Here is a 13,761-nt window from a genome sequence, read left to right as displayed (position 1 = left end):
GTCAATCAGTGCTATGAAAGCTGCCATATAGCTCTGCTGGTTTGTGGCATTTTTCTGGTGAAAAAAATCGCCTTTTTGTTCTCCGGCCATGTTCCGGTCTTTTGTCAGATTTCAACAACATACAATGGCAGCATTTGAAGAGCGCTGGAAGTGGATGAAAGCAAACCACAGTAATAAGAAGCAGCAGATAGCCCTAACACATGAGGGGAGCAATTCTCTTGGTAGCAAATAAATATGAATTGTACTACTGGAGGGAAGGACACTGATTGCAATCTGCTAGGGCGCAAACAGTGTGGCACTGTGGTGAGCCATTAAAAGGCCAATTGTCTGGGATGCAAGGCCGTGGGTGGGCGGACTAAGAAAGACCCAAAAATAGGTGTTGATTATAATAAGGCAAGGTTCCTTGTTTCCTAGACTAGAGAAGGAAGTTCGGGTTTTCCAAAGGGAGAACATGCATTTATCCACATCCTCTTTGGAGTTTACAACCTATGATCTTCCGTTGTCTTGGAAAATGAGGAAACACTGTTGCCTTGATTGATAACAAATGAGCATTGACGAAATGTGAATACATGTAATAATATGTACTGTAGCCCTTTGTGCCCTTTTTTAGTGTACGTCACTTCACATTAGAGCTACACCCGGTGCACTCGCTCCCACACTGTATAAGTCATTCTATGAGGTTAAACAATAAGCATATATTGTCTGTAATGTTTCAGGCCATAACACTGGCAATCAAATCAAAGTCTTTCTATTCATTAAATGTTGCATTTTTTCCCAGAAAGTTTATTTTAGTAAATGTGCCATTTCGCTAAGTCTCAGAGAGTCATATTTATGTTATGGCTCAATATCTTGACTTGGAATGATGTCCGATGACAGAAACATGAAAGAAGAAAGAACCCTGTTGGGAGTGTTAAAGGCTTGTATGGAAGGCACAATTGCTCTCATGCCATACCACAGGAACTTGGACTGATTACTGTAAAGCCTCAAATTACAGTCCTCAAAAGGGTAACATCTTCTTCAATGTAAGTGCCCCCATCCCCTCAATCCCCTGATCCGTCTTCAAGAATGAGACAATCAGGGAAAATATGGGATCAGTCCACTTAATGCAACATGTTTTCTCCTCAGTTTTATAAATATGCCTGCTAGGTTTTTAACATGCTGTAAGTCCAACCTGAAACCCGAGAACAAACAGGGAGATTAAAAGACGATGTTTTTTGAAAAGATCGCATAGTGGAGGACCAGAAAAGAGGTAGAACACCAAAGTCTGTACAGAATGTTCATTCCACATTTTAGCGTATCCACTATAAGGCCCAAATTTGGTAAAAAAAAATCTCCACTCAAAAATGTTTCGTGACCATAATTGAATTACAGGGCAACAGTAGTAATGTAATCAGCACGTTTCCTGTCATGGTAATAGGCTGCCTGTTGAATGAGGGTGGGCAGCATGAGAGGCCTCACATATTCGTTTAAAGAATGTCCCTCTTTGTTGTGTGCAGATCATTCTGTTTCTCATCTGCCTCTTTCTATGACTCCTCTTCCTCCTCAGGTCCCCTGAAGACGGACAATTTTGCTGATAAGAGGCCCTTGCTGGGGGTTTGCAAGAGCACAGGGTCCTCTGGGTGAGTTCACTAATCATAATAAAGCCAACCTCACCTCCTTTCTCAACAGGATCTTAGATGCTTTCAATGTCTGAAGGTCTTTGCTTTCTGCTATGTGCTACTGTAAGTCCTGCATAATTAGATTCCAACCAAACACTACAGCCACTGCAGCCACCGATGAGCATGCCATCAACTAGATCAACTACCTTTGGGTTATATGGCTAATTTGAAGAACATAATGTGTGTTGAGCAAAATGTGTTTCAGAAAGAATGTGTCATTTTAAGATTACTATACTACTATAACAGTACTCCATGTTGTGCATTGTAAGAGCTGTTCACTTCAGTCACTGGTGACTAGTTAAGCCAAAATCTAAATCCACCCATCCAACCCTATCCCCATAAAACTGCACAAAGGCTATGTTAGACTAAATAATAAGATGGTAAAGAATGGCCATTCTGGCTGAATTGTTGTGTAGTAATTCAGCATATTTTAAAATTATGACTTTGTGGATGTCATATGAGGTGTTTGACCAATAATTAACGTTATGTCTAGAGAGAAGACATATTTTTTGGGGGAGTTGTTTGAACTACAGAAACACTCTAATTATACAGGGTTACTGAGTGGACCTTCTTCCATCACGTTACAGAGTTGGTGTTATGTGAAGAGCATCGTTTGTCAAGAGGTGAAAGCTATGGTCAGCATAGGCTAAAATGTTTGGATAGTACAGTTAGAGGAGGGATGACAGATTTTTATCGTCGAAAACTTAAAGAATCAGCCTCAGTGTCTGAGCACACCCAAATTTTTCACATTCACATACTCTGATTTAGATAAAACTAGCAGGCAGAGGTTGAGAAAACACATGATTGGAATCTGACGGTCTTTATTTAAGCTGATACCAATCGATTATAATGTGCACCTATTGGCCCCAATACTGATCCTTAGGATTGGCTTGGGACATTTTTTGGGGAAAACTGTCATTAACACTTCTTTAAAAAAACGGCAACACTAAGCTTAAAGCTGCTTTGATCTTTTTTTTCCTTTTACAGGCTGACAGGCTGTAAAACCAAAACAATTAGCTGAAAGATAAAAAACTCTGGAGTTGAGGGGAACTACGGAGTTTGTAGCCTTTGTGGGTTCATCACTAGAAGCAGTACCTTCCACATTACACACAGTCATTTGACCCGTTGTTCATAAATATTGATTAGACCATCTTTAATTCGACTTTGTTTCTTGGATGAACGATTGCAACATATGCTACCTAGGACTGCTTTACAATATGATGGATGCCATTTGGAAGTGTTTGAAATAGTCCAAGGCCAAGATTTGATATTTTTACAACTCCGCGTTCATGAAATGAGTATTGTCTATTCTTGTTCTTCAAATTGAAATCTCATCTGTTCAGTCCACAAACTCCGACTATTGAAAAACAAGGGGCATTTACTGACAGCATTTCAGATGTTGACACAGTGAGGCAGAACATGAACCTGTCTGTCTGAATCAAATTGAGCATTTGTTTGAAGCTTGAGAACATTAGAAACACATTTCAATGTAATGCAGTCCAGCACAACACCACCACTAACCAACCTCAGTGATAAATAAATGGTTGAACTAATACCTCTTTGGCAGTATTAAGAAAATCTGAACATTTTAATCTTCCTAAATGTAGAATTTTTGGCAGATCTGTTGTATTGGATTGCATTAAATTGTATATGTGCACTGTAACTAAGTGGCCAGTGAGTGAAACTGTCTTTTATTGGGTTAATTTCAGGGGAACTATCCTAAAGGACAGAAACTAAAGCAACCTCTATGTGCTGTTGGAATGACACATCCTCATGACATTTTGTTTTAAAAAGTGCAGAAGGGGGTGTAAATTGTTTTACTCTTTGCAATGTTATAAGGTACAAATCCTACATCTGAAAGTAATTTTCTGTTAATAATAAGATGCATCAAAGAAAACCCCACTTCTTGTTGTGATCCCTTCCCGTTTGCACCCTGGAGCTGAGCCAGTGATGGTTTAGTGACTGTGAATCATGGATTCTTAGTAGCAATATGGTTAGAAATCTAGCAGTACCTGAACACCCCATTGGTAGACTAAAAGGGGACTAAACAGATGCGTAGATCCCTTGGATTCTCAGAGTTGGGACAGGGAATGTCATGCCTTTGATTAGTAAAAGAAACTGAATTTCAAAAGTGACAGACCCCAAGGCACCTCTCCATAACCAGTCCATTCCCTCCCCTCTTCCCCCTCCTACATTTACTTACGGTGCTCTTCCAGAGCAACACAAAATTTAACTCAATATATCCTCCCGGGGAAATGAAATAAGGAAGTCTGTCTTCAGCTGGTTCTTGATGGAGACCACCTTCTTGATGTTTTCCAGGGACTGCCGCCCCTTTTTTTCTGACGCCGTTGCCTCTGCTTCTGCTTTTCCTATGTCCTCACTGACACTGAGACAAGCAGCGTTTTGACGGTTTGGCGCATCATCCAGGCGTCTCTCGACACTAATGCTGAAAACATGCACTGTGTTGAAAAGCAGAAACCCTGACCTCTGGCTGAATGGCACAGCCTGGTTCTTCCCCCTACAGAAGTGCTTTGTAAATAACACTCTAGTCAAAGAAGAGAAGGAAAAAGGCTTCCGGGTGCAGCACAGTACTTTCCATTGGGCCTGTTCATAAACTTACTAAGGTCCTCACACAATTTTTAGCATATAATCATTTTGAAATAACAGATTTTGTTAACCACCAAAAAGGATGCCGTCTTGACACTTAAATGGAAAACAGATTGGAGCCTTGGCCGCTACAGCGGTGCTGGTTTAGAAGTTGGTTCAGTCAGCTCTAGGCTTAGATTACAAGATTTGCAAATTAAAGGAAAACCAGAGAAGGGAAAAAGCATGTGTGCTGAAGCCCTGTACTTGTGGATTTCCAGCCAGGCACACTCAACATAATTTTATCAATGGAAGGGATTATGCTTTAAGTCCAAACAATGTAGAGATCCAGTGATTTTCTTGACAGTAAAGCTACATATGCGTCTCTTTCACTCTCTGCACCAGTGCCAGTGGGCTGTAGGAATTAGTTAAGAATGCTGGTGCCATTGCAGACCTTGGTATGTCTGCTCACATTTCTGGAAAGGATTTGTGTTTCCTTCCCCTTCTTGCTGTTGTTATTATTTTCATTCATTTTAATTACATCCACAGGTATTAAAATTTGGAAAGTTTAAGGCTGCTCTTTCTGAATAAATGTAAATTTTATGGCTAAGGCAGAGGCAATTTAAGTGTTTGTGGGTGTTTTGAGTGGACATACTTCTTGGGCAAAAGTTCAGTGATGAATGAGTGCGCTTTGTTCTCCAGAGTTTGGGAACTGTCGGTGACATTTCCAACGACCCCCTCACAGCATCTCTAGATCCTCAGAGGATGTGCTCCCTTTTTTCTTTTAACCAATATAGTCCTCTTTCACCATGTGGATTACTAATGGAGGGGCTATTTGGGGGGTTCTGGCTAATACAGATGTATGTGCTGAACAGAAATCATGGTCACCTTTGAGGCCATGGATACTCTCATTAACAAAAGGCCAGCACAATCACTGGGCTTTTTTCTTTTCTATGCCTTGAATGTCACCACTATCATTCCTGTCTCATACTTTCTTTTTTTATTATGCCTCCGCGCTGGCGTCAGACGTGGCTGTCCCTCTGTCCATCTGTCCCATTCTTGTGAATGTGATATCTCAGAAAAAGAAAAGGGAGGAAACTGAATTTCTTTAAATTTGCCGCAAAAGTCCACTTAGACTTGAATGAGCTGATTAGATATTGGTGGTCAAACATCAAACTCACTGTGACACATCCAACGTTTGGACAGTAAATTTGCAAAGGGCTTCAGACTTTATCGATCTCTCCATTTTCTATCTTTGAGGTGCTTCATACTGCCAATATCCATACAGGCTGATGTGCAGTGATTACACTTTTTACTCTAGCATGAGTAACATGTATCTGCATTATAGTAGTGGCATTAGGTTATGTGTACTTGATATACTATCTCTATTCATTATAATTTTAGGTGCTACCTGTCACTCCTCACATTTGTTGTAAATTCCATGCAAAATCAAATTATCAAACATAATTTTATGCTCCTTGACATCTAAATTTAAATCTGCTTTCAATCCTGTAGTGAAATAATGCAGGTTATTAATTACATGGTTGCAAGCAACAAATTCCACTTAGCTCACGCACACATACAAACACTTTTGATGGCAAAAGCCCATTGTGGCACTAAGCCCTTGTGTTTCAGTGCATTTTCATGACAGGTTTTGCTCTGTGGACCGGATGTATCCATCTTCTAAAGTGTATTAAATGGAAATCATCAAGCATTTGTATAAACCTAGGCCCCAGATTAAGGGGATTTGGAGAAGTGATGCTTTTTATCCACCATGAGGTTATGGTGTTCTTCACTGTCACATTATGACCACCCATGGGCACAAAACGCACACATGCTCATGCTGTCCAAGCCTACTGTATGTGTAGGGTAGATGCAACCTCAGGGAAGATACCCTTGAGTCTATGTATATATTTAATTTGTGCTTTTACTGTCATAATTTGATGTGGAGCTTTATGGATTGTGTGTCCATGATGATGTCAATGTTCAGAAAGGACATCATACCAGAGCAGAATCCACAGACACTAGTGATCTTTTCTTCCTCGTTTCCAAGTTTTTCTTCAATTTGTGGGCAGGAATGGCAAGTTCTCCACAGAAAAAAACGGTGTGTTTGAAATCGTTCCCGGACCCCTTTTGTCATGCCCTGCGTGGCAATGAGTGTGGCTGTAAACTGGTCTTCCACTTCCACTTTTTCTTTGCCCCACAGACACACACGCACACATACATACTCAGTTGCTCAGTGCATAGGCAGAGCTTTGGGGCTCAGGCTTCACTCTGGAGCGTTTATTTTGACTTGCATGTCTGTTTTATGTCTGTCGAAAATGTGTTCTGCCTCGCCAGTTTTCCCCCTTGAAATAGGAAGTCAGATTAAACTCAGTAGTACTGGAAGTGGTGCATATAAACACACCCGACAGGCTGAATGATTAGTAATGACTTTTCAAACCTTTACCACAAACCCATTCCCTGAACCAGGCCTTTTTGGTCAGAGCAGTTAATATTTTATTTTAATAGTGTTTAAACCTTTCCTTTTGCTTTACAGTGAACTAAGTACACAGCATTACAAATGTAATTTTCTTCAGAAATTGGATGAAAGATAACAGGGCGTTGGCTTGGTTAAGTAACTCTGGTAGTTCCATATTTATCTTGTGTCTCAGAGTAAGCCTTAACTCTCAATGGCTGAAAAACATTTAATGTGTTTTAGGAGTAGAAATGTTTTATCTTATCATAGGAAATTACTTCCATCTTGATCAGAACTCCAGAGGTGACCTAACATATTTGGAGCTGCCAAGTGATGAAGTTCAGGCACATATCTTAATCGATGAGATGTTTAGCCAGGTACTGGTGTGGCCCTAGGGATGCCAACGTCAGTCTGTTGGTTGGTCCAGGCTAAAGAATCCCCAGAAGATGATTACTACTGACCATGCAATTCAATGACTTTTGATCTAGAGCCACCAGCAGGTTTACATCTTTTGGCATTTTTGGTGAAATGGTGCAACAATGATTGGATAGATTGCCATGAAATTTTGTGTTTGTGTTAATGGAGTGCAGTGGATGACTTTTAGTGACTTTGGTTATACCTGGGTGTAAATCACCAGAATAAATCCAGGATATTTCCACACTACTGATTAATTCGTAAATATAGTAAATATCCATCCATATATCCATATTCAGCATGCCTCGAAGAGGTGTCTAAAGATGATGATAGGGATGAATGTTTTCACTTTGCATTGCAGGTATTATTAGATTGTTAATCATTAAATCGATGAATCCATCTGAATCGATGGATTGTAACACCCCTTATTATACCCTGACTTTCCTTCGTTTAGGCACCACCAACAGGCCAAAATGTACTTATTACATATTTTTTTAAATACCTCTACACATACTTGATGGAACAGGCCAAAACCTTGTGAAGAAAGTTATGGCTTCCACACAATGAATCAGAATGACTTGGATGATCCCCTGACTTCTCCTCTAATACCACCACGAAGTTGACATTTATTCTTTCAGTGAAATTTCCAAACAAATATTGGATGAATTGCCATGAAATTTGGTTAAGACATTCCCCCTCAACTTGTAATATAATCTGCTAAAAAAAATTAAGGGAACACTTAATTGTCACAGTATAACACCAAGTCAGTTAAACTTCAGGGATTCATTTACGATTTACAAGTGATTGTGAATCAATTTCACCTGCTTTGGTGCAACTGCAAGTGACAACAGGAGCAATGGAGAGGCAAAAGCAAGACAACCACCAAGATTGGACAGGGCTGTAGAAGGGCATCAACCCAGCAGCAGGACTGGTATCTGCTCATTTGTTAAAGGAGGAACAGGAGGAGCACTGCCAGAGCCCTATGAAATGACCTCCAGCAGGTTACTGGTGTGCATGTTTATGACCAACCTGTCAGAAACAGACTCCATAAGGGTGGCATGAGGGCCCGATGTCCTCTAGTGGAACCTGTGCTAACAGCCCAGCAGCATGTTGCTCAATTGGTATTCGCAAGAGAACACCAGAATTGGCAGGTCCTCCATTGGTGCCCATTTTCTTCACAGATGAGAGCAGGTTCACACTGAGCACATGTGACAGGCGTGAAAAAGCCTGGTTACGTTGTGGTGAACGTTATCCTTCCTGTAACATAATTTAGCATGACTGGTTTGGCGATGGGTCAGTGATGGTCTGGGGAGGAATATCCTTGGAGGGTTGCACAGATCCCCATGTCAGCATGACTGCTGTTAGGTACCGGGATGAAATCCTCAGAGCAATATTGAGACCTCGTGCAATGCAATACAATGCCCGGCCTCATGTGGCCAGAGTTGCGACAGAGTCCTACGCCGCCAAGTACCGCCACAGACTGTCCAGGAGCTGACTGATGCCCTGATCCAGGTCTGGAAGGAGGTCCCCTGAAAATGATCCGCCAAGTCAACAGGAGCATGCCCAAATACGTCATTTTGTTCTCAACAAATTATACAATGTACAACCATAAAGATTTTTAACTTGAATGATTTGTTCATCAAGATCTGATGTGTGATTAAAGCGTTCCCTTCATTTTTTTGAGCAGTGTATTTCTCTGACTTTTCTAGTGCCATCGTCAGATCAAAATTGTAATTTGTGCAATACTTTGATTTATGGCTGAAAAAAGGCAAAACTAATAGCATTCCCATCAGCCTCTGCACTTTGTGTTTAGTGTGAATTAGCAAATGCTAAAATAAGATGTGCACATGGTTAGGGATGGGTATTGTTAGAATTTTATCGATGCTTCCACTCTTTATGATATTTCTTATCGGTTCCATTCTTTATCGGTATTCTTGTTACTATCTTTTTAATTTTGAGATAATTGCTTTTTAAAAAAATATATTATTGTAAAACAAAAGAATAGTTTTAGAACAGGGATTGGATGTTTCATATAAAACTTTGTTTCTAGAGCAGCAACAGTCATATTTACACAACAAACTCACTATAAACTCAGTGCTATCTCAGTGAAAACAAACCTAAACTGTCCATAAAATAATATTCCTGACATCAAAAATACTAAGTGATGTCTATTAAGATTGAAGAACACAGACATCGGTCAGTATCAGTCTTCCTCTCTCAGCTCAGGTTAATCACTGATAATGCTGGTAGAGGGAGGAAAGGCTGGTTTGTTTCCATTCGTAGCAAAGTACATAAAGACAGCTTTCATTTTAGCATAACAGTAGCTTCTCTCTATGTACAGTCATGGAAAAAAATATTAGACCACCCTTGTTTTCTTCAATTTCTTGTTCATTTTAATGCCTGGTTCAACTAAAGGTACATTTGTTTGGACAAATATAATGATAACAACAAAAATAGCTCGTAAGAGTTTAATTTAAGAGCTGATATCTAGCCATTTTCCATGGTTTTCTTGATAGTAACCAAAATCACTTAAGTTCTTACATCAATAGCTATGGCACTGTACTGCCAAAAACACTGCTTTTAAGCATTCCATGTTTTCTTTTCTGTTTGCTTTAAACACATGATACACACAGGAGTTAGTACTTGATTGCGTAACCATTGTTTTTGATGACTGAAGCCATGCGTCTTGGCATGCTTTCCACCAGCTTCTGACATTGTTCTGCTGTCACAGCAGCCCATTCCTGTTGCACAAATTCAAACAAATTTGCTTTGTTTTTGGGCTTGTGGTTCTCCATTTTGAGTTTGATGATTTTCCATAGGTTTTCAACTGGATTCAGATCTGGTGATTGAGCAGGCCAAGGCATGGTGCGAATGTTGTGGTTCTCCATCCAGGCTTTAACTGACCTTGCTGTGTGGCAAGGGGCATTGTCTTGTTGGAAAATCCAGTCATTCGAGGCAGGAAAGAGTTTTCCAGCTGATGGAAGAAGACTGTTTTCAAGAGTGGCCCTGTACATGACCTGGTTCATTCGCCCTTCACACAATTGCATTTGCCCTGTTCCACTCATACTGAAACAACCCCAGATCATCACTGATCCACCCCCATGTTTTACTGTAGGGGCAAGACAGTCTGGTTTGTAGGCTTCTCCAGGCCTCCTCCTAACCAGTAAGTTAGCTGGAGTGGGCATCAACTCAAAATTGGATTCATCACTGAAGAGAACCTTAGCCCAATCATCAACAGTCCAATCCTTGTGATCCCTAGCAAAGAGTAACCGGGCCTTCCTGTGCCTTTCGTTGATGAAGGGCTTCTTCCGTGCTCTGTGTGACTTCAGACCAGCTTCAACAAGTCGGTTTCGAACTGTCCTTGCCGAACAAGTCACATTTCTCGACAGTGCCCACTCATTTTTAAGGTCCCTGGAGGTCTGACGACGATTCCTGACACAGGAACGGACGAGTGCACGGTCATCTCGTGGGGTAGAGAGACGTTTCCTGCCGCGGCCAGGTAGCAATTTGGTAGTGCCGTGTTCGGCTTGTTTTTTCTTGTTGTAATGAACAGCTGTCTTGGAGATCTTTAGTTTTTTTGCTACCTGTCTCTCACTCATGCCAATTTCCAGCAGTGCCAAGATGGCTGTCTTTGTGGCTTCACATAATTCTTTTGTTTTAGGCATTATGTGAGAGCTGACAACTTCTGAGTTGTGCTATGGCTTGAATGTAAGCAGGAAACCACTCTAAGCCTTTGCATGTGCAGTGCTGCTTATGACATGAAATGGCCTCTTATATACCCTGGGAATACAATTAAGCTTAAGAATGTCAAATAGGACATAAAGTATTATGTGATCAGCTGCATTTTTTGTCGTGTTCATTGTATTATACCTTTAGTGGTACCAGGTATTAAAATGAACAAGAAATTGAAGAAAACAAGGGTGGTCTAATAATTTTTTCCATGACTGTATTTGCCATTAGCCAAGCTAGCACGCTGTGCTTGTGTAAAACATAGTGGTGGATGAGAGACTGCAGATTAAAATATTGCTTTCTACATAACTAAATGTTTATGCTTGTTTAATAGGGGTAAAACAAAAGTACTGCCATTTTCCTCACAAAGGTTTTATTGCCCTTATAGTAATGAGTGTCCTGCTGTCAACTCACGTAAACTTTGACCTGGTTCATCATCTGGTTCACTGTCTCTATAGCTGCCTCTCTGCTCTGCTGACTTCTCTCTTTGTGTTTGTATGTGGAGAAGCCCAGCAGAGGAGAGGCTGCAACAAGCTGATAATTAAATAAACCAAAATGAAAAAAATACTGATGAAAGAACTGTAAACGTTGGAGCTTTTTAATGCTACGGTGTTTAATAATTTAACCTCTGGGGGAGTTTAATACAGGGTTTAAGTACCCATCCCTGCACATGGTGAGCACTAACTTTGTAAATGTGAGCATAGCCTGCCGACAATTTGCCTAAGTACAGCTTCACAGAGCTGCTAGCATATCTGTATCTGTCCAAGTATCTGTTGCCATACCACAAGACTACAGAGCAGCTTCTTTCCTCATGCTGTGAGACTCCTCAAGTCATCCTCCACACTCCATTGTATCATTTTTTTTCCTGTTATGCAGCATGAAGGGAATAAACTCAGTTTTGTTTTACAACCATGGTGTTGTAAAATGACGAATAAATTAACCTTTACCGTTGTCTATATTTACCTCTGTGTGGCTTCTCACACAGAGTAGCCACCCATTGAGGGTAACCAGCACTGACACAATGCTGTAGAGATAGGGACACTGTTTGTCTTTAGCCCTGGTGGAGGAAGAAGGTGGGTGGGTGGGTGGTTGGGGTTAGTAACAGTGCCTCCATGATACGTATCGTGGAGGCACTGTTACTAACCCCACCCACCTTCGATACAGAAGTATCGTGGAGGCACTGTTAGTAAAGGCTGTAAAGTGATTTTTCAGAGCCAGAATTGTTAGCACCTGATAAAATAATTCTTAAGTCATCTGCATTGTAACACACAAATGTTGTACCCTCCTGAAAGCTGTCCTCCAGCTCATATCCATGCACAAGCAGATAAAAAATTAACTCATCACATGTCTAGATACAGCTTTAAGATGTCACAGCAGAAGAAAGAACTCCTGCATGACCAGATGTTTCTTGTGTCAAGTGCTTCCACTTAACTCAGACAGAACATTGGCACACAAGGCTAAAATGGCTAAAATTGGATCTAATGCAAGCTATGGTTTTGGTAATGAATATTAATGTCCACTTCACTGCTGTCGGAGGAAGATGGAATAAGCTGGATTTATGGACTGCATATACATAAATTCCCATGTTGAATTTCTTTTCATTGTTACACTATTTGTCATTCGGTGGTTTTTAAAGTTTGGCATTTTGTTTACTATTGCCTTGCCTTTTTTTTGTAGCCTGTAGAGTATTATTTGGTTTTGTTTGCGGTTTTATTTTATACAATGCAATGCTTTCCCTCCTCACACACACACATACAGGGCAGTGTGTTTCCAAAATGCTGGCCATTATACTGCATGTGCAGTATTAAACAGTGAAGGAAATGTATTTCTGGCAGCTCTGCAGACATGGAGCTGTGGTTGAACTTTTTACCCTAATTACTTTCCTACTAATGCCTGCAGCTTGCCGGAATCACTGTGGCTCCCTCCAGGCCCCCAGCAGGCTCTGATGTGGCCGGCATTTGTTGAGTATTGGGGGGCTGGGTTAGAGCTGAGAATGGAAGGAGTGGGAGTTAAAAGCAAAACAAACAACAGTGGGGAGAAAGGAAAAAATGTTGCAGTGCAGTTTTAATTTTCCAGTTTTCATTGTAGTTGACAAATTGTAGTTGCAGATATTATTGTCTTTACACACATGTATGAAAGGTCCTTAAAGTGCGAGTATAAAGAGTATATCAAATTTTAATACAATAATACCATGACAACTACTTGCCTTTCTTGTAGCAGTGAAGAGTTTGTGTCACATTGTCTAAACGCTTTTTTAGAGGCTTTCCTATCCTGCTGAGAACACAATTCTGGAGAGAACTTTGAGTACTTGTTGGATGTTTGCATAAAATATTGCAAATGTTGATCCTAAATTTCTGGTTTCGGTATTCAATAGGCCCTATCAGTTGAACCCCAGTGGAAATGCTTTTCTTCAAAAGTTCAACAGTTGGAGCATTTGAGTTCTCTCTTTCAGCAGAGCCAGCCTTGACTTCCCAAACCGAGGTTGTATTTGTTTAGCATTTCCACAGCATGTAATTGTCGTTCGTATTTGGGGAGCTCATAAAACTGTTCACTGTCGGAAATGTGGTGACGTCCCTTCCTTGTAAATGAATTTATTTGCCTGCTTTTTAATTCCTCCTCAGGCTTCCATCTATGCTTTCCACAGCCACATGAAATCTTGTGGTTTTGATCCCCTGGTTTAGTTCACGTTCATAAAAAGATGTGTGCAGATTCTCTCAGCCAGAGGGAAAGTGCTCATGGAATAAGCGCAGCATTGATGTGAAAATTAAAATAACAGATGTCAACATGTTTCATCAAAGAAGAAGTCCACAAACTGGATTGATGATAATGGCACAATAATAAGACACGCGCCATTCATAATGGTGTGTAATGACCATTGTAAACAGTTGCATATCTAAAAGTAAGACTCACACATGGTTG

The 13,761-nt window shown here is 40.5% G+C and overlaps 1 protein-coding gene across 1 annotated transcript in view; it reads left to right on the top strand.

Moving 5' to 3' along the window:
* LOC141020452 (BCAS3 microtubule associated cell migration factor-like) overlaps positions 1-13,761 on the top strand; it is a 119,232-nt gene that overhangs the window by 16,806 nt on the left and 88,665 nt on the right. Inside the window, exon 7 of the mRNA XM_073495539.1 lies at positions 1,547-1,619. Coding sequence (XP_073351640.1) covers positions 1,547-1,619 — 73 coding nt within the window. The remainder of the gene's footprint in view (positions 1-1,546; positions 1,620-13,761) is intronic.

This window comes from Pagrus major, chromosome 2 (assembly GCF_040436345.1).
Source record: "Pagrus major chromosome 2, Pma_NU_1.0".
Taxonomy (NCBI): domain Eukaryota; kingdom Metazoa; phylum Chordata; class Actinopteri; order Spariformes; family Sparidae; genus Pagrus; species Pagrus major.
Note: the sequence above shows the minus strand (reverse complement) of the source record. Positions and strands in the feature narration are given on the sequence as shown.